This window comes from Aspergillus luchuensis, chromosome 5, assembly GCF_016861625.1.
Source record: "Aspergillus luchuensis IFO 4308 DNA, chromosome 5, nearly complete sequence".
Classification (NCBI taxonomy): domain Eukaryota; kingdom Fungi; phylum Ascomycota; class Eurotiomycetes; order Eurotiales; family Aspergillaceae; genus Aspergillus; species Aspergillus luchuensis.
In genome coordinates this window covers 569,923-595,919 of record NC_054853.1, presented here as the reverse complement: position 1 = coordinate 595,919, position 25,997 = coordinate 569,923, and the positions used below count along the sequence as shown (strand labels likewise).

The 25,997-nt window shown below is 49.2% G+C and overlaps 7 protein-coding genes across 7 annotated transcripts; 6 read left to right on the top strand and 1 right to left on the bottom strand.

Moving 5' to 3' along the window:
• Window positions 1-239: 239 nt before the first annotated feature.
• AKAW2_50204A (uncharacterized protein) lies at window positions 240-2,223 on the top strand (the record flags this gene model as incomplete). The annotated part of the gene is made up of 4 exons (XM_041689996.1): window positions 240-447; window positions 507-714; window positions 770-1,948; window positions 1,998-2,223. The coding sequence occupies 4 exons, from the start codon at window positions 240-242 to the stop codon at window positions 2,221-2,223; spliced, it is 1,821 nt and encodes a 606-aa protein (XP_041543625.1).
• Window positions 2,224-3,669: 1,446 nt separating this feature from the next.
• Window positions 3,670-7,146, top strand: AKAW2_50203A (uncharacterized protein; the record flags this gene model as incomplete). The annotated part of the gene is made up of 1 exon (XM_041689995.1): window positions 3,670-7,146. One exon carries the CDS (start codon window positions 3,670-3,672, stop codon window positions 7,144-7,146), a length of 3,477 nt encoding a protein of 1,158 aa, XP_041543624.1.
• Window positions 7,147-8,630: 1,484 nt separating this feature from the next.
• Window positions 8,631-9,456, top strand: AKAW2_50202A (GTP cyclohydrolase I; the record flags this gene model as incomplete). The annotated part of the gene is made up of 3 exons (XM_041689994.1): window positions 8,631-8,769; window positions 8,825-9,099; window positions 9,154-9,456. 3 exons carry the CDS (start codon window positions 8,631-8,633, stop codon window positions 9,454-9,456), a joined length of 717 nt encoding a protein of 238 aa, XP_041543623.1.
• Window positions 9,457-11,490: 2,034 nt separating this feature from the next.
• AKAW2_50201A (uncharacterized protein) lies at window positions 11,491-12,509 on the top strand (the record flags this gene model as incomplete). The annotated part of the gene is made up of 2 exons (XM_041689993.1): window positions 11,491-12,042; window positions 12,105-12,509. 2 exons carry the CDS (start codon window positions 11,491-11,493, stop codon window positions 12,507-12,509), a joined length of 957 nt encoding a protein of 318 aa, XP_041543622.1.
• A 239-nt stretch (window positions 12,510-12,748) lies between these two features.
• On the top strand, window positions 12,749-13,210 carry AKAW2_50200A (uncharacterized protein; the record flags this gene model as incomplete). Its single annotated transcript, XM_041689992.1, has 1 exon — window positions 12,749-13,210. The coding sequence occupies one exon, from the start codon at window positions 12,749-12,751 to the stop codon at window positions 13,208-13,210; it is 462 nt and encodes a 153-aa protein (XP_041543621.1).
• A 1,607-nt stretch (window positions 13,211-14,817) lies between these two features.
• On the bottom strand, window positions 14,818-16,544 carry AKAW2_50199S (uncharacterized protein; the record flags this gene model as incomplete). Its single annotated transcript, XM_041689991.1, has 3 exons — window positions 14,818-15,612; window positions 15,687-15,774; window positions 15,829-16,544. The coding sequence occupies 3 exons, from the start codon at window positions 16,542-16,544 to the stop codon at window positions 14,818-14,820; spliced, it is 1,599 nt and encodes a 532-aa protein (XP_041543620.1).
• A 5,458-nt stretch (window positions 16,545-22,002) lies between these two features.
• AKAW2_50198A (uncharacterized protein) lies at window positions 22,003-22,938 on the top strand (the record flags this gene model as incomplete). The annotated part of the gene is made up of 3 exons (XM_041689988.1): window positions 22,003-22,121; window positions 22,172-22,233; window positions 22,319-22,938. 3 exons carry the CDS (start codon window positions 22,003-22,005, stop codon window positions 22,936-22,938), a joined length of 801 nt encoding a protein of 266 aa, XP_041543619.1.
• Between the last annotated feature and the right edge of the window lie 3,059 nt (window positions 22,939-25,997).

Below are 25,997 nucleotides of genomic sequence, written 5' to 3'. Positions count from 1 at the left end.
CTACCTTTCGGGCGGCCCGTAGCTCATTATCTCATCTATGTGTTAAGAGCTTACACCTCACCCACGGGTAACGGAAACAACTTTGATGTTCCTCTGTTTCAAATGCTGTGCTATAGAGGCTCCAGTTCTGCTCGATCCCTCGGCGTTTCGAAGCAAAGCAAGTAGCAATCTGGCCTTCAAGTTATGTGCACTTCAGCTAGATTTCAAGAAACCTAATTTCATATGTGTGTTAACCCAGCATGGCTACCCCTCATGAACCGAAAATCGAGACACTCGAAAAGATCATAGGCCATACCTTCTCCCTAAAACATTTGATACGTCTGGCTCGCACCTCAGCAGGTGCTAATCCGGACAATTACGATGGGAATAGGAAACTATCCCAACTGGGTGCCTCTCTGGTTGACTCTGTTCTGGCTATCATAGTATTCTTCATAGGTGGCAGTAGAGGTAAGAAGAACTGCGGCGCCTGGTCACTCAAACTTTTGGACAAACTTATAGTGTTGTAGAGTGTACGGCAAATTTGAGAAAGGCTTTTCTGAACAAAGGCAAATACTATGCTGCCGCGAAGCGGACTGGTATCGACGATTGCATAGACTACGATAAGCGCACCGGACCAGATTCGCCGGAGGTTCTTCGCAAAGCGATAAATGCCATTATAGCAGCCGTGTTTCTTGATACCTGGAACATCAAGTCAACAGTAGTTGTCATTCTAAGGTATGGCCTTACATCTGTTTAGCATGCAATTACTGTACTGAATCTGTTCGGTCAGGATTTTTTTCCAGACGAGCGGCGACAGAATGTTTCAGGAACTCCCTTCTGTCTCACCTGCTACTGTGGAAGCTCTCGTATCTATTTCGAAGATGATACTAGCTCTCAACGCTGGAGTGATTAATCCTTCGGTGCTAATTATCGAGCAGTCAGCTACGACTCTTGAGGTCTCCCCAATGATACACAGGTTCCTGGAACAAGGCAGCAAAGATCCGCCTCTCTCATCAAACGCGGAGCGCATTGTGACGGAGAAGGAGTCAGTCACAGAGAGCCTATCTCAATTTCTCCGAGAGGAAATATGGTCATCGGACGGAGACCTGAGCCGCAATGGAACTGAAACTGAAGCCGAGCATGACTCGATGGCGAGGATTTCGAATGGGCCGAATGCTCCGTCAACACCAAAGGGGGGTCAGGTGGCACGCCGCCCGAGAGAACCCCACAATGACAGTGAAACATCCGTGGTTACACCTGCGTCGAAGAGAAGGCGCAGGGCTGCAAGCACTAATGTCTCCATCTTGCATGGTGAGGCTGCCCGGCAGATTCTCTTACAAGAGAGACAGCACTGTGCCGCTCAGAATATGTCTCCGCCCGAATATAGCTATTTCTCCCCTGCTATAATGACAAGGGCCCTTCAGCTTGAGAAGGGCTCGCTCGGGAACCTTATCATCCTTTTGATAACAATTGCTAGTCCTCAATCAATAGTGGCTCTGCGCGAGATGATGTGCTGTGCGAGAGCTCAGAAGACGGTTGATTCGCATCGCCTGGCCGTGAACGTCACGAAGAGGCGAAGATATGAGATGATTAAAGAGCTCGACCAGAAAAATGCACTTCTCCGACTGCTCCGTTGGTATCACCTTCTCGAACTATTCGAGCAATGTGGTGGTTCTCGGACCCGTTACAGCATGGGATATGTAAACATGACATCTGCGGATTTCGAACATCCGAAACGGGGAGCAGGAAACCCTAGCAGGAAAGATGATGCTAAGGTGGCGCAAGCGATGATGAAGGAGTTATTCCCCGACCTAAGTCATACAAGTCCTGTGTATGCCCAGGAGTACGTTGCCATCAAGCATTACCGAAAAGTGGGACAGCGACTCTATATACTCACCGACCGGTTCGGTCCCGGAATCCTTGGTCTCACTTTGGACCCCACTCATGAGTCGGAGATATCAGATACCATGTTAGTAAGTGCCGAGGTTAATATACCAATAAGTCTGACGCTATTTTAGGCTGTTAAATCCGAGAAATGAGACATTTCGTGATTTTGTAGATCTCCTCGAAGAATCGCATGGACAATGGCTGAGGAGATGCAGCGATGCAGCTTTCTTGTTGCTTCGCCCATTGCTCGAGTTTACCCTCGACAGCACCGCGCCTTTTCGTTTGGAGCTTACGGATCCCGAATGCATTTGCATGCAGCCTAAGTGCTCAGAGTCTCTTCTGAAGCTTATTGCCTAGAGCAGTAGCGGCTCGTGTGATATACATGGGCGTCCAATATGCAGTGTGATTGATTGTGCCGCATACCTTCGAGGAAAAGATCCTGCTCTTTGCCGAACTCACTAGCATACATCTATTCCATCGCTCCCCCAGGTAATCAGTGCTCCTCAAATATAGACCAGTGACCTTTGCCTTTTCATTCAAGAGTTGCTTTTAGGGAGTGTCTCCCGAATCAAACAAGGACAAGACGTGTAAGCAATATTATCTCGGAGACGCAAAGCGCAGTGAGATGCGCCAAGTACTATGTCCGAGTGCGCCTAGGCTTTGACAACCCCATATAGCCACGCGCCACGGTATTTTCCACCCTTTAGCCAGGTGACAGGAGCAGGATGACAATGATACGTTAAGAGCTTATCTATGAGCAGTGTGGTCGTGTTGCGCCAGGAACCGTGGTCCTTGGTGTTTATTAGTGGCCCGCGGCCGAGGGGGCTAAGTTAGGAGCTGCGGCGCAAGATTGAAAGCGCACTCGATGATGACCTGGTGTTAATTGGGGGTGGGGGAGGGGAATGTAAGGATGAACCCCACAAACTGTTCTCCAAGATATTCATATTCTAGGGGCCCGTACTTGACTATGCGGAGGTAGCGTGGAGATCTCGGTTCTGCGGTTTAGGTGGTGAAGGCACATTGCGCGTTGGCCACCATGGGCTTTGACGAGATTCTAAGTTTGTTGAGAAGGTAATAATTTCCCATTAACAGGCATAGAGTGAAGATAGATGACAGTAATGGAACAGTGGTGGTATGGTATTCTGCGTGGCCACTTGAAGCCGGGGGCGCAGTGTACGAGTCACCCTGGGATGTACCCGCCGCCCTGCATCATTACCTTTGGGGAATCATAGAATGTAATGACTAACCCAATAGGACAGCTCTCCAGCAGTACCAATGATACTGTATACTTATGTCTCGCAGTGCCTGTCTCAGAGAACTTTCCTTGCTTTGCTTTGACGCAGTTCCCAATTAGTAAGGCATGTCGCCACTAACTATGGCTACAGATGAACCCAACAAAACTTAATACGTAGAAATGCTGGCCAGAGCTCGATCATTTATCGGACTCTTAGGTTTACGAGTGTTTTAATTACGTCCGGTAACAGCTCTCAAAAATGGGTAATACCACGACACTTAAGAGAACAGAACGCTGTGCTTTAACCATATTTGTGTATTGGGAGCACTATCACAGCGAGAACGAGCCGAGCGCATGGATACATCGGGCGCATCTCATTGCGTGGTCAAACGATAGCCTATGTTATACTCTGCCATACTCTGCCTTAAACGATGACCCCGCAGCCAAATGTTCACGTGGTAATAATCCAGCTGTCAGTTTCGAGTCTTGATTGCACAAATCTATAAAAATGACTGTCAGGTCCTTGCAGTTCTATTGTCCTCACATTCATCCCAGCAGACATGGCCACCATGGAGACCCTCGAACAGGCGCTCAGACAGCGAGCTTCGCCAACTGCGTCCTCGAAGCGGTCATTGTCCGATTATCAATACAGTGCTGGATTCGCTATATTCGAGGGCTGCTCAGCGTACGAAGACTTCATTGTCCCGCAATTATGTCGGCTCATAGCCCCTCTTTTCAACTCGCATATGAAGCTCTCAGTGCTAGAGATTGGACCCGGCCCGAAAAGCATACTTGGAAAGCTGCCCCATTATTTTCGACAAAAGATTGCAAGGTACGCTGCATTCGAGCCCAACCACATATTTGCTACGCGACTGGAAAAATGGCTTTGCGCTGCTCCGGAAACAGAACCCCCACTGCTCTCTCTGGAAGGCCCGCCCAACATCCAATGCACTCCATTCAATATAAACAGAGACACGGAGAATTCTGCCTCCGTGGGTAGCAGCAACGGCAATGAAAAGTACAACCTCGTTCTGTTCTGCCATAGCATGTATGGCATGAAACCCGAAGCGAAATTCATCGAACGGGCGCTGGAAATGCTGGTTGAGCGACCCGAAGATGGACTGGTGGTCATTTTCCATCGCGACCGGGCCCTGCAGGTTGATGAATTAGTGTGCTATAAAACGGATTCTTTTTATGACGGAGTCGTTCGTGTGCCCGATAAAGACGACGTACTGGACACCTTTGCGGCTTTCGTCGCAGGATTTATCATGCAGGATATGGAGGCGGATAAAGCTATTCGAGCCGAGTGGCGTGAGGTGTGCCGGGCCTTAGGAAATCGTGAGGATGCTGATCCCGATCATCTGTTGTTTAACTCGCCTGAGATTATGGTGGCCTTTACCCGGCACGCGACCGCGTTACCGGAGCTCATAGCTCAGGTGCCGTTGGTGAGGGAGAAAAGGATAGTCAAAAACCGTGAAGCTCACTTCTACGGTTGCGCTGCAACCGTACGGCCAACAAAGATTCAACACGTTCAGCAGTGCATTCAATGGGCCCTCAAGCATGGAGTGGGCCTGACAGTCATTGGCGGTGGTCACAGCGGCCACTGTCTGTGGCCCAATGTCGTCTCCGTCGACATGGCTGCCTTTGACCAGGTCCACTTGCTCACACGAGAAGAGAAAGGAGAGACTGAATCTGATTCCCATCCCTTGGTCGTCGCCGAGGCCGGCTGCAAGGTCACTGATATTATTCACAAGTCAATGGAAGCCGGCGTGACAGTGCCCCTAGGGTCCCGCCCAAGCGTAGGTGCAGGGCTGTGGTTACAAGGCGGCCTCGGGCACCTGGCTAGACTATATGGCCTGGCGTGTGACCACATCGTCGGGGCTGTGCTAGTCAGCGTGAAATCTGGCGAGGTCTTCTGTATAGGCCGTGTACCCAGTCAGCATTGGCCGGACGGTGCCGTACGCCCAAATAACGAGATTGATCTTTTATGGGCAATCAAAGGGGCAGGAACCAATTTTGGCATCATAATCAGCGTCACCTTCAGGACTCATGTGGCACCTACCTACACAATCCGAAACTGGGTTCTTCCGCTGAGTGATGATTCTGAGGGGCAACGCAAGATTCAAGACTTTGACAACTTCGTCGCTGGCAAGCTCAGCCGGAATTGTTCAGCAGATGCGTATCTCTACTGGGAATCTGGCCAGCTGCATCTTGGCGTCACCATGTTCGAATCCTCCACGACGGTGAAGCTGTCGGATAAGCCACCAATGTCTACTTCCTCGCCTATAGACACAATTTTGGGGCCGGGAGATGCTTGCCGGTCCATGGATGGCATGAGTCTGTTTGAGGCTGAGATGTACATATCCAGGATGCACGGGGGTCATGGCGGGAACAAGACGTCCGCTTTCAAGCGGTGCCTATTCCTGAAAGGCATCGAAGCTGTGGACATCACCGATCGCTTACTGGCAGCTATTCGCAATCGTCCCACATCTTTGTGTTATCTTCATCTACTGCAAGGCGGAGGAGCGATCACCGACGTGGGGGCCGATGCCACTGCTTTCAGTTGTCGAGACTGGGATTTCGCCTGCGTGATAACTGGCGTCTGGCCCCGCAACCGAGATGGAACTGAAGTTTCTGAAGCGGTCAAACGATGGGTATATGACGTTGCCCGAGACTTGTTGCCGTTCAGTAGCGGAGCATATGGCGCTGATCTCGGGCCCGATCCAAGAGATGCTGCACTGGCGGCCAAGGCTTTTGGCCCAAACCGGCCGCGTCTGGCCCAGCTCAAGCAAAGCTCGGATCCGCACAACGTACTGGCATACGCCTGCCCACTCCCGAGAGCACCAGGGGAACAAACACTTATCGTACTTGTCACGGGCGAGAGCTGCGCTGGTAAGGACTATTGTGCCAATGTCTGGGTTGCTGCGCTTAATGAGAAAGGCCTGAGGGCGCGCGCAGTCAGCATAAGCGATGCGACTAAGCAGGAATATGCAGCGGCCTCCGGGGCCGATTTCGAGCGCCTGCTTTATGACCGTGGCTACAAGGAACAGCATCGTTCAGCATTGACGGCATTCTTCCACGGCCAGGTACACCGTAAGCCTCGGCTTCCAGAGGAGCATTTTCTGAATGTGGTGCGCGGAGCCGTAGGTTTAGACGTGCTACTATTGACTGGAATGAGAGACAAAGCGCCGGTCGCGGCTTTGTCGTATCTAGTACCAGACAACAGAGTGATTGAAGTTCGCGTCAAAGCTAGTGACAAAATACGGCGAGTTCGCGGAGGGTGTTATAGAGATGAACGCCCCGCCGATGGCAGCAAGATTAACAGAGAAAACGAACCGAGCACTATCTCGTCGCTCTCGACGGCCTTGGACTACAGACCTACGCTTCTCTTCGACAATGACACGCCCGGGGTTGAGACGGTTAAGAGGTTTGCTGAAGACTACCTGCTCCCCTTCTTTCATGAGGACTTGCGGCGATTGTCCAACATGGTACGCCTGGTACCTGGATTCCCACGCGCGGGAATCGACTTCCGTCACGTGCTCAACATCGCTCAGCAACCAGAGGGGCTGGCCCTGTGTTCATCCCTGCTACAATCTCACTTCGCAGGTGATTGGGCCAAAGTGGATATAATAGCGTGTTGCGAGACTGGCAGCTTAGTCTTCGCCCCTTTGTTGGCCTCACAGGTCAATGTGCCCTTGGCGCTCATTCGCGAAGCCGGCAAGCTTCCCCCGCCCACCATTTCCGTCTCCAGGTCTGCATCGCATATATCATCTTTGTCTTTGAATGCACCGACAACGAAGAGAATTGAGATAGGCCGAGATGTGATTCCTCAAGGCGCTTCGGTGGTAGTGGTGGACGATACTCTTGCTACCGGAGAAACCCTTGTTGCGGTGCTACAATTATTAGGAAAAGCTGGAATTCCTGCTACGAAGATCAGTATCTTGGTAATTGCCGAATTCCCTGTTCACCGTGGCCGCGACTTTCTGCGCCAGAATGGGTTTGGGGGAGTCAATATCCAAAGCCTTTTGGTCTATGGTACTGCTTAGTGTGATCTGTAGGGAAGGATATCACACTAGGATGATAGTTGCGATATGATCCCCGCAATCTATGACATTTCTCCCCTTGCATTAGTCTCTAGGTCTATCTACATTTTATCTACAACTTTCAGTACTAGCAGGTGCTTTGTAATGCTCATCAGAGTAATCATCCTTGTCAAAGTACCCCAGTTGCCTTCATCGTAGGACAAAAAGTCAAGGAGAGATATTTTCTCCGGTAGTGTTCTGAATCTATTCCATCGCTTTCAATGCGGTAATCTGGCAGACCTTTCAACTGATCCTACAGTATGTCTCCGCGGAGACAATGTGCACTGCGTCGTAATCGACCTCTTCAAGATGAATCTCGACAATGGAAATCGATTGCTACAACACCGAGATAAAGTGGTAAACTTATAATACGCTCCATAAGGGTCTGTATAGTTATAAGTGAGCCGCGTCGTTCCTTCTCACTATCACTTTGCCAGGTGAGCACCTGAGATGTCACAATGCATGCTCATGTTCTGACTGATCTACATGGCAGTAAGGATAAAGATGTGTCGCTCATTAACAATGTAAAACGATGGCGGTATTATCTCTATTTCGGAAAGTAAATTCTCTAAGTATGTCTACTGTATTGCCCATACGATGCTACCTGTTTTGACTTTGATCTGCGTTCAGGGAAAGTGCTGTCGGCATTCTAGCTGTGTCACGAGTTCGCAATACAAATCCGTCTAGCTTACACGGTAAGCAAGAGCAAGGCAATGCGTATAACCAGCTTCACCGACAAATCCGGAAAATTGAAAAGAGGAGAAAGATAAAGAAAAGGAAGGGGAGGCGGGGGCGCACACATACGTAATGGCGTCCTCGAGCAGGACTCAAGATGCAATGCAGATCTGCTATATAAACATTGTGCCTCTTCGCGGCTCACGGCCATCAGTTAGGCCATCTCTACGATTACTCTCAACAGCTTCTTCGTACTGACGATATCTCCCTGACTAAAAACAAATCTGACTGTGTCAAGGGTCTACCGTTTCGACTCATGTGCAGGTAGTTCATCTTCTTTTTCATCATGACTTTGACCACCAATAATATTATGCAACCTGCGTTTTGAGTGGAACTCTCTTCCCCGCGTTCAACTAGTAAGGCGCACGCCAATGCTAAGGCAAAACAGCTATTCATATTTCTGTTCGGCTAAATTTATCTTGAAAACGCGCACGGCCATCTGTTGCCGTTGTATTGCAGTCTAGCCACTTTTTCTTACCGGTCCCAGTAGCGATTTACCGCATTTTCCCACCCTCCTCGTACGAGAGAAATTCTCGGGGCGGAATATCACATGACGGGGTGTAAGGATAAGTAGGAGACCCCTTTGGACCCAATATAACCTTTCTACCTACATCTGACGCAATACTTGAACTTCTCCTCCATACAGAAAGGCATCGATCCTAATCTATTGGTAAATTCTTAGCGGGAATATACCTACTAATACTCGTGATACGATGGAGGCGCCATCAACATCTACGACAGACCTTCAGGATGCTAAGACCGGACCATGTACCATTGATGGCACGACTACTTCAACGTCCCGCACTTTGCTTGTTGGAGAGGTACAGTGCAAAGAGACACATGCAAATGCTGGTAAGGTATATACCCTCGGCATCTATAAGACCATATCCACTGATGGAGCACAAAGGAAACTCGACATACGTTGAAATAGAAGCCCGCTTGATAACCATAGACAAAGATATGCTGCAATGTCTCGGAGAAGACCCAACCCGTGAAGGCCTCGCCAAAACCCCCGAAAGATATGCCAGGGCAATTTTATTCTTTACCAAGGGCTACACTGAGAATCCCAAGGATATTGTTGGCAATGCTATCTTCACAGTCGATAGCCGGGAGCTTGTGCTGGTCAAAGATATAGAGATATCTAGTCTCTGCGAGCATCATCTGATGCCATTTGTCGGAAAGGTATGACACAGTTTGTGTGGCTGGGAGCTTCGATTTACTCATTGTTTTTTAAAGATCCACATAGGTTATATTCCCGATGGCCGTGTGCTTGGTCTCTCTAAGCTCGCTCGCTTGGCAGAAAGTTTTGCTCGGCGCTTACAACTCCAAGAGAGGCTCACGCAACAGATTGCCAATGCCATTCAGCAGATTCTTGAGCCTCAGGGGGTTGGTGTGATCATGGAAGCAAGCCACATGTGCATGGTCACACGAGGCACTCAAAAATTCGCCGCCATGACGACAACCTGCTGTATGACCGGCGTATTGCAGCGTGACGGCAGGGCCAGGGATCACTTCTACTTCCTTCTCAATCGGCGATAAAGCTCGTGAAGGTTCAGTGGGTTGTCATGGTGTAGTTGGATTCTGAAACGAAAATGAAGCAAAGGCGTCTAATCCCACTCGTCCGCTGAGCTAATAATTAACTGGACAAGCTTGTAACTTGCTCTTCAGTTTATCCAAGACATGAACTACGTGGAGGGCTAATCCGCTATGGGCTGAGGTGCATGCACGATATTACTTTTTTTTGCATTTCAACTGAGTTGGGGTTTAGTTTGCTTGACCGATAATGTAGATAGGAACGAGCCCATCTACCATATATGACAACAGTGTGTCACCAATGCACTCGAAATATCTAGCAACTATAGTACGCCTGATAGTGTCATAGGTAATATGTAGTATGTAGTACGTAGGCTCCAACTCAAGAGTGCTGTCATGATGACTCAGCTATTATTGCTGCAAGAAATTCCGGTTGTGTCCTATCTCAGGGCAGGTTATCAAACCATAGATACGTACTCTACGACTCCCGTCAGACGAGCCTGACATAAACGTTGTGGTCAGACATGTCTTAGCCCACCCAGGGTCATAGTCGACCGTTTAGTCTACCAAGTCTACAGTGTGAAATCGAACAGCATTACTGAGAGTGGTGATCGTCGTCCAAAGCCTGCTTTTCTGGGGCCAGACCAACGCTGGCCTACCCCTCCTCCATGAAGATACAGATTTACCTTATGGTCTTACAGGAACGCCATTGGTTTGTCGTCAGGTGTCGAGACATGATTTGGTGGACTCCATTGAACGCGCTTCTAGGTCACGGATAATATACGTCACTACCAACAAGGCTTGCTCAAATCTCCACCCCCGCCTCCTTCCAGATCTGGAAGTTGGTTATGTATTCGCCCGATATGATTATCTTCAGACCCTAACAGATTCCAGTATTTTGATTTTCCCCAGGGCTTTTTAAGGGTGAGCTCGACGGGTGCCCGGCGGGCTGAACAATCATACCATTATCCCGGTTTCTGCACCTACGTCCTCGGGCTAGAAATGTATGATGTGCCTCCCACAGAAGACCTTCACCTCCTATGTCGAGGAGCTCCCTTAAATGACAGCCTTGACCTTTTCAGCTTTCTGGACCTTCCCCACTCCAGACTCGGTTCTTAATGGATTGCTCTATTCGCGTTATTCGAGGGTACGATGTGATTCTCGCAGGTGTTGAACTCGCTGCAGCCGCTGGAAAATAATCTCATAGTTTAGCTGCACACTAATATTCTCGAAAGCCTAAACTTGTCTGACTAACTTGATCAGTCCTTATGAAGCCCGGCTGGCACAGCGCAGCGCTAACTGGCGAAAGTCCACTCTGGTCTTATGTACCTGCGCGGTGTACGTAGTGCAGTCAAACCTTTCTCCTTTTGGAGTTAAAGAAATCATGTCTCTCTAATTACCTTTTCGAGTAAATGCTGCGGCCTGCAGTAAACCGAGACACTAGGCCGAGAATGTATTCTTTTTACCAGCTTTGCCTAATACATCACTGTAAATAGTCCCGATAACTTATACACTCTGAGCATGACTATCAAGCTGCATCGCTACAGTTAAGCATCAATGTACACATGATATGAAGTTCCGCAGACTCGCTGCTGTCCTCTCTGTTGCTCTATCTCGACCAACCCATATAACCTGTTATGGAATATTTTTCTACAGGGAACATCTGTTGAAAGCTTTCGCCGTAGACTACTTGTACTACAATGTAGCTGAAGTGAAGCTATAGCTATCGGTAAGAAAATAAAATTGAGATCAGCGATAAATGTGAAACAAGCGTACCGGGCAGGATGCATTGCTTCAGGATCCGCTACGCTACGTGGTGGCCTTTCTGGTGTTTCTTAACATTCCACACGACGACTTTCCACAGCCCCTAGCATCTTCCTTTAGTCAGCTACTTTCTCGGTCAGTCATTCTACAACCGGATTTAGATTCACTTTTAGTTTAAAAAGTGGACAATATAACTTAAGCCACAAATATCCACTTCTCTGGGGCTCCATCACACCTTTTCTCTGAACGCCTTTGCTTTCCGAAGATAAGCTCGACATGACAGTGGGATCGAAGCGCTCAGTGTCCGTCACCACTGACCCCTGCGATAACTCAGATCACTTCATCTTCAACGCTGATGTTATGAGATATCATGACAATCTCTTTAGCTCCTCTGAGCCAGTTCAGGGAGTCGGAGAGGAGACTCTTGCTCCTCTCATGACCAGTTGCGCATTCACGAAGGGTTCTCAAACTAGTCAAGAGAAAAAGACGGCCCATCAGTTTGGCCTGTTAGCGAGAGCCATAGAAGGAAGTCCCTCTGTCGTGATCGAAGACCCTCGTGTGTTCTATAATATTACTCCTCCCTCAAGCACATTCATATGTGGTTCCCAGGGTTCCGGGAAGAGCCATACATTGTCTTGCATATTGGAAAGCTGCTTGATTCCATCCAAAGCCGGGCAGTTGCCAAATCCCCTGACAGGGATCGTATTTCATTACGATACTTTCATCAGTGACACGATGGGATCGCCTTGTGAAGCAGCCTTTTTATCCTCACACCCCGATATTGAAGTGCGAGTCTTATGTGCTCCAACAAATCTCCATGCCATCAAGGTTTGTATTACCTTTCAGAGGACTGGTTTCAAATATCATCGCAATTCTAACGTTGCGTCGAGGGAGCCTATTCGAGATTAAATATCGCGGTATCTGCTTTAGAGATTGATCAAAGAAATCTCAATACGAAGCGAATGCTAGATCTCATGGCAGTGGGACAGGATGATGGCCCCATGCCGCTCTACATGCATACCGTCAAACGTATTCTCCGGGAAATGCGTATGGAGCAGCAGGCAGCGCATACGGGATTTGACTACCGTACCTTCAAGAACAAAGTACTAGACTCGAATTTGACCCCTGCCCAGCTCGAGCCATTGAAGCAACGGCTGGAGATGTTAGAGAGTTTCATGCCTCAGTTGCAGACTCTACCTATTTCTGGCAAGAACAAAGCTGCCTCCGAAGGCATTGACTGGAAGCCGAAGGTTAGTGTCGAAGATTTTCTGTATAACGGAGCTTCGTTAGCATGATTCAAATGACTAACAAGACAATTGTATGCTAGGCGCGCAGGTTAACGGTGGTAGATTTGTCTTGTCCGTGCATCTCTCCCGAAACCGCTTGTTCTCTATTCAACATCTGCTTGGGAATATTTTTGGAGCAAGATCCAGGTATTGGCAGAGTTGTAGCTCTGGACGAGGCCCATAAGGTTTTACCCGAACTCCAGCAACCCATTTTTTCTCGGCGGACAGACACTGACGGTTAGCAGTACATGAATAGTTCTCTCGAGGCTCGAGGCTTCACTGAAACGCTTCTGTCCGCTGTCCGACTGCAGCGGCATCTGGGGGTCCGAATGATCATTTCTACCCAGGAACCCACGGTCTCCACAACCCTTTTGAATCTTTGTTCAACTACCATTGTGCATCGGTTTACTTCCCCGGAATGGCTGCATATTCTGCACAAACATCTGGCAGGAGCGTTGAGAAGTCCCTTCGGTGGATCGAAGACGGACAACCATGACACGGAAGCGGTTTCACAACTTTCTCTTTTTGAGGAGATCGTAAATCTACAAGTGGGAGAGGCTATATTGTTCTCACCCAGTATGGTTGTTAAAGCAAGCTCCTGCGACAGCAACGGGAAGGCCACATTATGTCGCCTCGGACATGGCAATCTCCGGGTGAGAATCCGGCAGCGGCTTACACTTGACGGTGGGAAGAGTGTTCTCTCAAGGTGATATACGTGATAATGCAATCATCCATAAGGATGATAGCAATTTCTGTGCTCTTTTGACATTCAATGCAGCTCGGCAACAGCAAATAGTTCAGAGCGGGAACCGTGAAGCCAGAAGATTCATGACCATGTCTACTTCCTTGCACTTCGTCTTGATTTTAAACAGTGATTATAGCCTCATCAGACCAAAGAGATACAGGACTGTTTACACACTACGGCAAACACTGTTTCTGTTATAGGAAATTTCACGACTGGCACGCACACACGCAGAGTAGTAGCAGTAGTAGTAGGGTACTTATACACCCACTCCTGCTTTAGGCGATAGGTAGGGTACGACTATATCTCTTCATATAAGTGCACTCACCGTAAGCACTATGACTTTCCTGAGGAGCTTTAGGGTGCTCAAAGGAGATATGAGTTGCCGCTCCAACCATATCAAACACCTCCATCAGCATCCAGCGAGATCCGGATAATGGTCGATAATCCCCGCACCTTAGGGGTGTTTCAGCTATACCAAATCCGTTCTGCATTAAGCATTTAATTTGCGGCTTGGAGGTCTCAGCAACATGGACTACCGACAATGTGCTTAATCAGGCCCAAGGATGTGGTATGGCTTATTGGAATCGCGAAGGCTGATCAACACGATGAGCGCAATATTGCTGGAACAAAATGTGGTACTGGGGCGTACTGATTACTTGGCAGTATTTGTCTAGTCTCTGGGAAGCCAATCATCAACTTGCGAAAACTGACGGAAAGTAAAGGTAGATTATTCGGCTGCACTCACCAGACAGGGTTACTTTGTAAATGTTGTCGTTCTGTCGAGATATCTCGATGTTGGCTTCTGGCATGTCTTTGGAGGCAATATAGTCATAACCATCGGCGTCACAAGGGTCAAAAGTAGAGCTCACGGGTGAATACCTTGCCGACCACAGTGAGGATTAAAGGCTATCCTAAAATTGAAATGACGCTATTGTGAGAGCGAGTCCGCTGGCTTCTTGAGTTTGTGAGATATGGACGGTAACAGCGTATCGTCACATATCGGGTGACTAATTATGCGCCTTCGCTCCCAGCATCATGGCCGATCAGTCTCCGCAATTGCTCAAAGTGCAAAAGTAAGAAAGGCATGGCTGAAATCGATCTCGACTGTCTGAAGAAGCTCACCTCCCGAAAGCATCAAATGCATCTTTTATTTTCCCACTTTTGGGCTCTCGGCTACGCCAATGGTTTAGTACGCACCCGCTGTACTTTGGCGGATGTGGTCTACCAACCACGAGCACATGTATTCAAATGTAAGACGGGTTCAGTTGTTCTTCAGTATAATCTTGCACTTATGGCAGGAATACGAATATGAAATTTTCTACTTCAAATCGGATGTAGTCCTTCCCGGAGTCCGAGAGCAGCAGGAGGTCAATGGAGTTCCATAGCTTTGTACGCATACATGTTATTGGTAGAAAACGTCCACTGGAGATTAAACGCCTATCTCTCACTCCAAAGAGACCTTTTGCACTTTGCACCCGAATACATCGTTAATTTGATTACAATGACACTGGTATGCTTCGTATCTACAAACCGCCCCCCCTCCCTTCAGCTTAGTCAGAACCAACCAATCCTTCACGCCTTGTTCGTCTTCGTCGGAGCTCCATTCGGAAGAGGCAAATTTTTCCTATTATTTGAGCCTTTGCGCCACAGGCTCAGTACTCGTCCAATGGTAGGACTAGGTGGCTCTTTGCTTATCTCGGTTGCCGCAGCCGTCCAATGATAATGCGAGCTATTCAATAGTATGACAGTTGTAAAGGCAGTGCATGTGTTGTTCTCTATAACACAAATGCGGGGGAAAACGATTAAGGAGAAGTTGTTTGTGCTTTTCTGATTGGCGTTTGTCTCTGTAGTGGGGTTCTCGTCAGTAGGAAATGTAAAGGCTTCCCACTCATCTTCGGCGTGCGGGGATTCAAAGTCTGGTACATATCTGCGTTGAGCGCGCTGAACCGGTTTCCAGATATCCACAGCCTTTTGTATAACTTTGCTTAGGCTTCTAACAAATGCACTGCGTTGGTCTTCTGGAAGTAGTTCATCCAGGTATGCTGAGACGTTTTTAACCACACTCTGAACATTCTTGAGACATATCCTTGCCTGGGTTTCCGGATCGATGGAAAGAAGAATCGATCGACAAAAAGATTCTTTTTCGCTATTAGTAGCGGCCAAGTTGGAAAGGGCTTTCGCAAAGTAATCTTCCATAGGTGCGATATACGTTGGCTGGAAAATGTGTTTGGCGATCTCTCTTGCCAGAATAGCCAAGATGACGGAAAAACGCATCTGTTTCGCCACTGATGTGTTCGAACATGGAAGAGGGACTTGATTAGCGCGTACCAAGTCACAATGTCGGAGCCTGTCCCACGGTGAAATATCCTGCCATCCGATTTCCTCGGGCTATGTCAGGCTTCCTCTGATTCTATTGTTCCGAGAAGTAAAAGACGGCTTACCCTCAGAGTCTCGCTGGGGAAGTCCACGTTCAGGTGAGGGTATAACTTAGTTTTAGCGTACTCCCAAAGCTCAATAAAGCCTTCAACCCTAGAAGATGTTAAAATTCTATAGATTCTTCGATTCTATGAATATGGCACTCACAATGACTCTTCATCCACTTCATGATGCCCAGCGGCAAATCCCTCCAGTTTTGTGAGGCGCTCTTGAGTAGTTGCTAGTGTTCCTTTAAGCATGGAAACCTGTTCCTCTAGCTCTTTGACCCTCTTCTTGGAGGTGGAGAGTTTTTCTTTCAAGTCAGCACCTACCGATTTCATCTTGTCGATAGTGTCTTCTTTCTCTTTCTTGGCATTTTGGAGAGCAGTGACGTCCTTCTGTGAATCTGCCAGCTTTCCCCTCTCCTTTGTATTGTCCGATTGAAGCTTCTTTACTTGCTTCTCGAGTTCACCTATGCGCTTGTCACGCTCAGAAATGAGCTTCTCCTTGTCCTCAATGGTCCTTTGAAGCAACAAAGCCTGCTCCTTAGTCTCTTTGTGTCTACCCTTCTCTTTCTCAATGGCCTCGAACATTTCGTTGAGCGCGGTCTCCTTCTTTCGCTCTCGCTCGTTTATTTCGCCCATTAGGTTTTTGAGCTCGGAGTCTTTGGCCTTCAGCTGGCCGTATAGTTTGGCATTTTCATCGTAAACTGCTAGAGTAGTATCATATCCCGTCGTGGAGGCTAGACTCTTGAACTGATTGAAAAGTTCTCTAACAGCTTGCGTGTCAAGGGGCGCGCACATCGGTACAGAAGGCGAGGTCAGACTCTTAGAAGGCATAGTGCCAAGCAACAGAAATTTGGCTGGAGAACCCAAATACGACATGGAATGTACTCACACAGCTTGAACTGCGGGTGTACATAGCCAATTTATGGTACCCTGAGTTAATCTTCGTGAACATCCCCTCTAGCCCCACCCCTCACTTCCACCTACTCCCCCGCTCACAGTAACATACTGACGTGGTATGACCTACTTGGTCACTGCAATATATTTGCTTGGGCAGCACAGCCCGATCGATGCAAGCGCTCGTCATTCCTACCTACAATCAACCAACTGTAAGGGAGCGATCCTACCCATTGCGTCCCACGGCGCGCGCCTCACGCCCTTACTTCGAAGGGGGGGAGACCGGCCTAGTTTAGGGCCTTGCCATCAACAGTATCAGGAATTTTCCAGGCACTTTCGAATACATATATAGCATCATATGCCATAAGGCAGGGCGTCTCCACGTAGTGGGGCACCCCACGCGTTTATCAAAGATGAATGGCAGCATTCAAGCCTAGTGCTCACCCGCGGTGACTCTGCAATGTCAAGAGTATACACACCGCCTATGAGACATGAAATACCGAGAGTAAGGGGCAGGCTTCCGGCCCAGCCGAGACTCAGTGATATTCAGATCGAGGCCGGGATGCTAATACCGGTGACACCTGAAGCCCGCTGGCATCTCATGCTTAGTATGGTGTCTTGAGCGACTACGCGCTCTGAGCCTCAACTGATTACTAAGGCCTTTTAGTAGAGCTACTATAACTATATTTATTATCGTGGCAATTAGTGGACCTAACGCAAGTTATTGAGCAGCATGACCATTCTCGAGATGTTGGGGATATTGATGGCCTGCAGGATGGGACAGAGAATCGACCAAACGTGTAAACTAGTATCTCTGGATCACCTTATCAGATGCGTCGTCCAGTAGAGGTCCGCAAAGGCAGGAGCCAATATGCTCCCTACGTATATTTGCCGATTTTGGATTGCCTTCTGTTAATGATAAAGGCCGGTCTGGTCACACACTTATCACCGCCCATTTTTTTCGCTTGCGCTTCACTGGCCGTCCCCGATCATCAAAGTCTCTCACGTCATTTGGTAAACGCTTCGCTGGAATGGGGGAGAGGTCGTGGATACTTCCGGTCTCAGAAGTCGATGCAGTAGCTCCTTTTATGCGGCGAATACGATGGTGCAGACTAACTCAACTCCGTCTCACGTTCAAATAAACGCATCTGGGGAGATTGCTTTTGCCTGACCTTGATCCCGGAATGCGATTTAGCCACTATCCACTGAAAGCCCTCTGTCGGGTTTCCCAACGTGACTGTCGTTTCCCATTCACCGTGTTCTGATTGATGATCATTTTGCCCATACCCAACAGTGCAGCGGCGGTCAAGCCCGGCGCGAGCAGTTGGCTCCACGCCTGGTGGACGTAACGACCACAGTAAGCTTATCTATCGACCTGGCTGTGAATTTCTGGTGAAGGATGATAAACGTATGGGGTCCTTGCGCTTCCCGCAAGATACGTATGCTACCCAGGCCATGCATTTTTTTTCACTACCCCTGCATGGTTTTGATATCGTCAGCTCAAGCCTATACTTGGCTCTTGGGGCCTACAGCTGGCTGATCGGCGGACATTTCACGCGCCAAAGGTGGTTATTATTGTCGAATGTTCGTCATAGTGTCCGCAGTATATAAAGGCTGTTGACAGTGAGTACAGCGATTACTCACTATCCTGTGGAGCACAGAGAGTCTCCTGTTTGGATCTTTTTTTTGAACCAAAGGATCTACGTACGCACTTGATGGTGGACATTGGATACTATGAAGTGTCGCACCTGCTTCGGTCGGACACAATACCTGGGACTGCGACTACACGCCGCCGTGACCGAAAGTGGTCCACATAGCTCAGCGCAGCAGAGGCCGGCGCCAGAACTCCAGCCGGCCCCATCTCCGGACCAAGATGAGAATGATCGCAGTCGAAGATCACTCGCTCCATCGCCGGAAGTCACACCTCGTCAGGCATACAGCCAGGGCCAGGGCCAGGGCCATGATATGCAAGCAGAAAAAACCCAATCCGTCCCATGTGTTGCGTCGTGCAGGTAAAGACCATGACTCGCGCTGCAAATTGGTTTGCCATCCTTCCAGCGCTGCGTGGATGACCCTAGCTAGAACCACCAGGGGACTGGCCTAATCGCACTGTTATCTGCACCCCGTCTCAATTGCACACAAGCATAATGAGATTGGTTGAGATGAATTGGATTGGTGGAGATGAAATTAGGGCTATTTTGCGGGATACATGATGCTCTGGCAGGTCATTGCGACCACTTACAATATTTCATTTAGCGTATGTCCGACCTCCATATTGTGTCCTTAGGCTGGGGCTAGGCACCCTCATTGGGAGACCGGCTATAACTGCATCACTTCATACGGCCTCAAAAAGAATGGATTATTCGGCTGGTAACTAGTCCATAAGTATCCGGCACTGAAGGGGAAATAAACCTGCTTATACCGAACATCACTACTATCGCGGTCTTAATTAGTAGTATAAGGTGCTGTAAAAGCACGGACTATAATAGCTGAAAGCAGCATGACATGTCAAAGTATGAGTTAGGTGACTCAGAGAGTGCAGAGCCGGGGAATCCCATTGCAACGAGCATAACCGCTTGGCCCTCTATGAGGCAGTATTCACCAAGGAGAATACAGCGGCAACCTCTCTGTTCTCCAACGGAAGGACCTCGATGACGGAGACATTCCGTTCTGAGCACACGTTACCAGCGAATATGTTGCCTATCGGTACCCTTTGTTTCCTATAACTACCAGTTCTGGTCGGCCTGATGCATAGAGTTGCCCAAGGGTTCTCACTGAAGATGGAGATATCAACCCTTTCGTTCTAGCCTTATCCATCCGTAGAGTAATCCGGAAGGTCATGTTTGATTCTTCGCTCCCATTCTAGGGGCAGTATCTCCAGAACCACAAATTGTGCAATAAAACGAGATCTGCCTCCACATCTGGAAGCGGGGAACATGCGAGAACCGAATAAGAAAACCTAGGGGTCCTATCGACGCGCCTGAAAGTGCATATAATGTTCTGTTGTAGACAGACTGGCTTTCCTAATCCAGGAAGCTAATCTAGGGACGGTTACCAATCTAGTCAGCTTATCATACATCGAAGCCAATACGCAAGCGCTCTTGTACGGATATTAATAATAAGGTTATAAAATTAGGCTTTCGGACTTAGGGTTCGAAAATCCGTCTCTTTTAAGTACAATATAGCATGCTGTTGCGGGCGGACCTGTATATCTGGATAGCGAACAAGAAATCCTACGGGGAGCGGGGGTCTGTGGGATGAAACTGCTTAAGGAGAAAGCCACTTTTCTGAACCATGTAAACATAGACTAAACAAGCCCCAATAAACCTTGCTTGAGAGTGCCAGTCACCGTTGCCTAGGAATGCTTGAGACCCAGGTTAACGAGACAAAGGAAAAACAACCAGCCGGCGCAATGCCGTCTCATTCGTCCACAGCAATGTCACATGGAGCCTGGTGCTACCTAGGGTGTCACGCACTTTCTTGTCCTACGATGATCCGGGCTCTAGGAGTCATTCTGAGTGCAGCTGAACTTGTATTCTGGTCGACGGTCTCTCTCTTGCCGAATTCGAAGGTAAAGCGCGGTCCCAATCAAGAAAACCTGATACAGAGTAATGGAATTAAGGTATATATCATATACGGTACATGTATAGCCAGTCGGAACGGATTCACTTGCAGTATGCCTTCATCTCTGGAAATGACGTAGGGGTATTCGATTCATTCTGCATCCAATCAAAGCGTGGTTGTCACGATCAAACGTCATGTCGCGTAGTACTGTATCTGCCTCGGTCGACTCCGGTCAGCAAGCCCACGCCTCGGCCGTTGTCCAATCCGAAGAGCTAGCCGGCCCAACATGCCTGCCAAGGCCCGTTCAGATCATATTCTGCTTTACGTATCACAGCCGTAGAGTGGTGAATAGTGCAAGAGAGACCCTTCAAGACGACCCGTCCTGTCACTGCGTAAGTAGAGGACCTCGCAATGACGAGGTGGCCTCCTAAAATCCCTGGGCACAACGGGAACATGGGTATTCACGGGCCCATATGGTCGGGACTGGTAACCTATTCGACAGGACTACGTCCCGATCCTGGGTTCGTGGGGAGCTTTGCGATAGTGACCGGGGGTGGTCGGCCAGAGACGGTTGTCGCCAGGGCTCGGAGGTCGAATGTGGGACAAATTTGCCCAGCTGGCCACCCGGTGGGTCGGAACGGGCGGCAAATATCCAGCGCCGAATTTTGAAGCTAGCGACGGCTCTACGATCATGACCAGGTAGATTGGATTCGGGTGATTTCATGGAGTTGCTCGCTGGTGCACGAAACTCGCGGTCATTTCGATGATTTAATTCCACCCCACCGCCCATCAAGACTAGGACTGCCAAGTCGGCTTGTCTTTGACCAGCGGCATGGTTGAGGCGGAAAGGCCAGGCTGGCCGTGACCAAGCATTCTATGGGCCGCGATGGTGCTGCAGCCTTTTGAAGTGTCCTATATGATTCGGAAAGCTGGATGACCTGCAGATCAGAGGTAGTGCAGGTGAAGCTGGTAAAAACATGGGGGTGATTTGGGGAGAGTGGGGAAATGAGTTTTACCGACTACTCATGCTCAAATTGCGTCAAATGCGTCAAATGGGTAAAACGCCATGAGAATCTGCAGGGGCATTGATATGGTCCCACATGGACGCGTGGGCGCGTGTTGTCCGCCTTTGGGTCACGTCAGGATACGACCAGGTCAGTTTGTGAGTGCCTGAGGCCATCAACTTTCGGTGTTCGGGTAAGGTCCGGGTTTACTGTATTTACAGGCAGGCCCTCGTTTCACAGAATCGTCACGGGATTTTCCTAACGTTCGCCGAATATGATGATAGATATTAGCGTATCTCAGGAAAGGGCCACTCCGGATTGAGCCCTCCGAGTCCGGGGAGGTGGAGAACTGAAATCCCGAGCAAAATTGGCCAGGGAAGCAGATGTCCGCACACCAAATACCCGAGACTGCGGCCCAACCATGTCTGACAATGCACCAGTATGGACTTTGGAACGCCCAACAATGGTCGCACATGGCAGCGTTGGATCCTATCCTTCTAGCCTTATATCTCTTCACGCCGAAAGCAGTATCAAAGCAAAAGGAATGTCAAGGCAAGTATTTAAGATTCAAGTAACTGGAAAACTTTGAGCATAAATGGCCGGTTTCTATATGTAACTAAGAATCTTTGCCTTTGGTACTGCATCTATCTGTTCATTTCCTACGTTTTCTATTCCCTGTTGTTGTGTATCTCCTCTATAGTATAAGGGGTACAGTGAACGGGAACTATTTAGTGAACCTTGTGACAAATTACCATGCGATCACCGACCCCTGTGATGACAGCCTAGCAGGCCGCAACCGAAAGCTCCTTTCATCCACTGCCGCAGTGACATAGCTTGTGTGGTACGGTAGACGTTAAAAACGTACAGTGCTAATGATGCCCCGCCTTCCGCTGAGGCTTATGGTTGAGGCCCACAACACAATTCCACGCCATTTGCCAAGTGAAGTTGCTCTGAATCTTCTCAAATCATACAGATCAATACCTATAGTGAAGTGAAATTCCAACATGTCCTCTTCTACTCTTCAGTCTAACTATAAAGGAGCAAGCATCGATGGCGATGGAGATTTTCTTTGCAAGTGCGGATTCAAGATGTACAAATCGACAGTGAGTGACAAGAAAAGCCCATATTTTGGGAAGAAATGTTAGCCTACCTCCCATGAATTGAGCGGAAATAACTAATATATCGAAGATTTAGCATGCAGACGAGGGAGGAAAAGCGCAGACCGGTGCCAGATTTTCATCTGGGACGAGGAACTCCCTCAGATAAAGCTTCCACTCTCTTCGTCTTCAGAACCTGCAACACCCAAAAGAACGTCAGATATCCGACAATATGGGATCCTCACGCCAGTTACCAGTTCAAGAAAAGTACATCCTCCCCTAGACAGGGCCAGTAGCGGGAACGAACCGAGCCAAATCACATTCTCGGCCCAGGCGAAGAAACGTTCACTATTTTCGACTTCCGGGCAAGTCCCCAAAAAACCGAGAATAGTGTGTACACCATCTCGGTCGCCTAGCCCTACGCCATCCAAATCTCTCGTTAATGGTAGCCCTGCATCTGGTCTTAATGATACGTTCTTATCGTCAAGACCAGAAACCATGCATTTTATGAGGGGCGGATCGCGCAGATGGGAAGATTACGAGAAGGACTTATCAATGACACCTACCAAGCACAAATCCCACGTGAGGGATTTCAATCAGGAAGGTGGGAAAACAGAAGCGGAAAAGGGAAAAGATGAAGAAGATCTTCTTTCTGACTGGGATGATACCATCGTCTCAGAAGTGATACGGATTGCCAATAGTCCTATTTGAGGTAGTGCGTGACTGTGTCTCACAAGCATGATCCTTTGATAACCTTTCGCTAGTCTTATTCTTTGAACACCCTAGGCATGAGATAGGATGCTAGTACTCAGGAGAGGTGAGGGCGATGATATTTTCGGCAAAAAGAGAGGTTTATTTTGGTTCCTTCCGATATTGTTTAGTGTTACCAAATTGTGCAAGTTTCAGGACATATGTTTCATGCTCCTAAACACGTAGGAGGCCGCGTTCAGGCCCGGCTTGGGCTAACTTTGGCCGTTACCAGTTTCGGATTGGGATTTACTCCATACGCTTTTTCGATTTGCTGACTTCATTGAGTGTGATCGGTGGAAAGCACCGCGGGCTTGGGTATCTGTAGCCCTTGATGCCCTTCAGGTCTACTTCCGGGAGAGGCGGAAAGAAGGCTTTCCTAATCAGCTCTAGTTTCCTGGTTGCGTCCGTTCCCATTTGTCCGTCTGGTCGTTGGAGTGGTGATATGAATGTCGCGCGTGGCTCTCTGTTCCAGGTTCATTTTACCAGCTTCCACAGACCATCGAAGGAGTTCGTCGCTTCCTTGATTCTTGCTCTGTGGTAGACCCGTGGTGTCTTTCTGATGAGACTTGCTTTATGGTTTCTCGCTCTACGGTATGCTTCCCAGGCTTCAGGTGTTCGTCTACGTTGGCACTGTCGCCTTAGTCGTCATGCGAGCTGCTGAGCCTCTTTACACTCTCTCGTCTATCCCGGGGTTGACTGTGGACTAATTCGTGATTTCGGCGTCGACCCTCGGACGGCCGTCAAAATAGCTGACACTGTTCCGACTTGGTTTGGCCAGTACAGTTTCCAAAGGGATGTGGTCAGAGTCGTGGTCTAGGTCGTCCCGTGGGCGGCATCGAATAAGGCTGTCTTGCAGGCTTGGAGTGGCCAGGGAAAGATCTATAGTCGTTTCCGTGTCCCTTACCCTGAGCGTGGTCGTTCCTGGCTCATATAGGAGGCCCAGCTGATACTCTTCTATTATCTGGAGGGCCTCTTCCGCCTTCAGGGTCTGGTGTTTGTACCTTGAGTCCTCCCCAATAGGGATGGTGCAGGTTGAAGTCTCCTACCACAATTTGTTCCGCGTCTTTCCACCGGTCTACCACCCTTTGTAGCGTTGTTATGGCGCTGTTAGTGGGTTCGAGGCTTGGGACGGGGTTGTAGACGTTATGAATGATGATGGTTTCCTCATGCGCACCCCACTTTAGCTCCAGTGTGCTAAGGTCTGGTGTGTGGTGTGTGACTGTCCATTGATGGCTCGCGATCCTTTTTTTTTTACAAAGAAGCAGACGCGAGTCTTCCTGTGGTCATAGTAGGCCACTTCGAAATGTTGAGGGATGGGACTGTGGGTTGCATGGACGAAAGGGTTTCGCCATGGCTCCTGGATAGCCAACACATCGTAGCTTGTGATTTTTCTGTCTCGCAGCAATGCGGCCATGACTTTGTCTCGAGACTTCATTACATTGTACTGCAGTATTGACAGAGTTGGTCGTGCGCTCATTGTTGGCTGGGGGTGAGTTGGAAGAAGTTCTCTAGTGTCTGTATCTTCTCTCCCGGGACTGCTTGGTCGCGCGCATTCCCTCTTCCCAGGGTGGCATTCACAGGCCTTTCCGACAGAGCTGAGCGGCCCTGACTAGCTCTTGGACTTCGGCTTCTATCCCTCTGGCTACCCTTCTGGGGCGATCGTGTTCGTCGTCTACGACGTGCCGTTTGCCATTCATCATCTGCCGCGCGTGTTGATGGCTGGATAGTCTTTCGGAGGTCATACTGATGAGATTGGCTAGCGGGCAGACTCGGGGTCGGTGTATCGGTCAAATTTACTAGGTTACTTCCCCTCTCAAGCGGATTCGGAGGCCTCTCTACGCCTCCGCCGGTGGCGGTTCCAGCAGCTGCTGGTCTTGATTCGTCTGATTCGTAGTGAAAGATAGGACGGGTCTTCCGGGCTTGCTCTATCCTTGCTTGCTCTCTCCGTCTTCGCGGGCAAGCGTTGCTCCAGGCAGTGTGTTGACCCTTACACAGCACGCATTTGGGCGCGGGTTTCGGGTCAGCGTCCCTCGCTATGCATTCCTTGGTATTGTGCGCTCCCGCGCAGTATCCGCATCTCTCTTCGGCGTCGCACTGGGGTCCGATGTGGCCATATTCGTGGCAACGATAGCACTGCTTGAGCCTGCATGACCGATCGTACAGGACGCAATCGTGATGGATCGCGTTCAATACCAGTCCCTCTCGGATGACCCGGTTAGCGTGGTATTTTGTCGTGAATTCCACGACAAGGGAGGAGGCTGCTTTCCTTCCGCCTTCCTTGGTCAACCACCCTACGTAGGGTACCTTCGCTCCTTCATGAAGTACGGCGTTCTCCGATTCGATCTTCTCGATAGCTCTGTCTTGATTGTCGGTACTAATTATTTCCTTGTCGGTGCGTGCTCCGTGGACAATCACTCCATACGTGGGCTTAATCACTCGAGCAGTCGTCCCGAGGACCTTGACCCATTCCTCTTCGGTGTTCTTCAGTGTGTCTGCCTCTGCCGTGGTTGCGGTGTGAAGTACTACATCGCCGCTTTTCAGCTGCCTTGCTGCTATGACGCGTGGGGCTTTCCCAAGCAGGTTTATCCGTGAACCCAATGCATCGTTCACTCTTTTGCGGAGATCCTCTGGGGATATCTTGCGGAGACCGGCCGCGGAATTTGCATCAAGTTTCGCTACGGTTTCCCTATCCTTGACGCTTGCGGTTGTGGAGGCTCTGCTATTTGGCGTGGACAGGTACGAGGGCGTGCCCGAGCGGACTACATCCGCCCAGGAAGCGATTCGGGTGGCTGCGTTGAGTGGCATGGGAGCAGGCGACGCGAGTACATTGTTGACAGCATTTTTAATGAGGGTGATGTCCTCTGCGATCGGCTGCAAGCTGTTTAGTTTCCCCAGGATCTCCTGTGCCGAAGGTTGCTCTCGGGCTTTCTTAGCTAGTGTAATCACGCTATTCAGAAAGGCTTCCAGGGATTGGGCTGGTAATTTGGCGCGTTTGGTGTTGTCAAGCTCCAGCAGTGCTG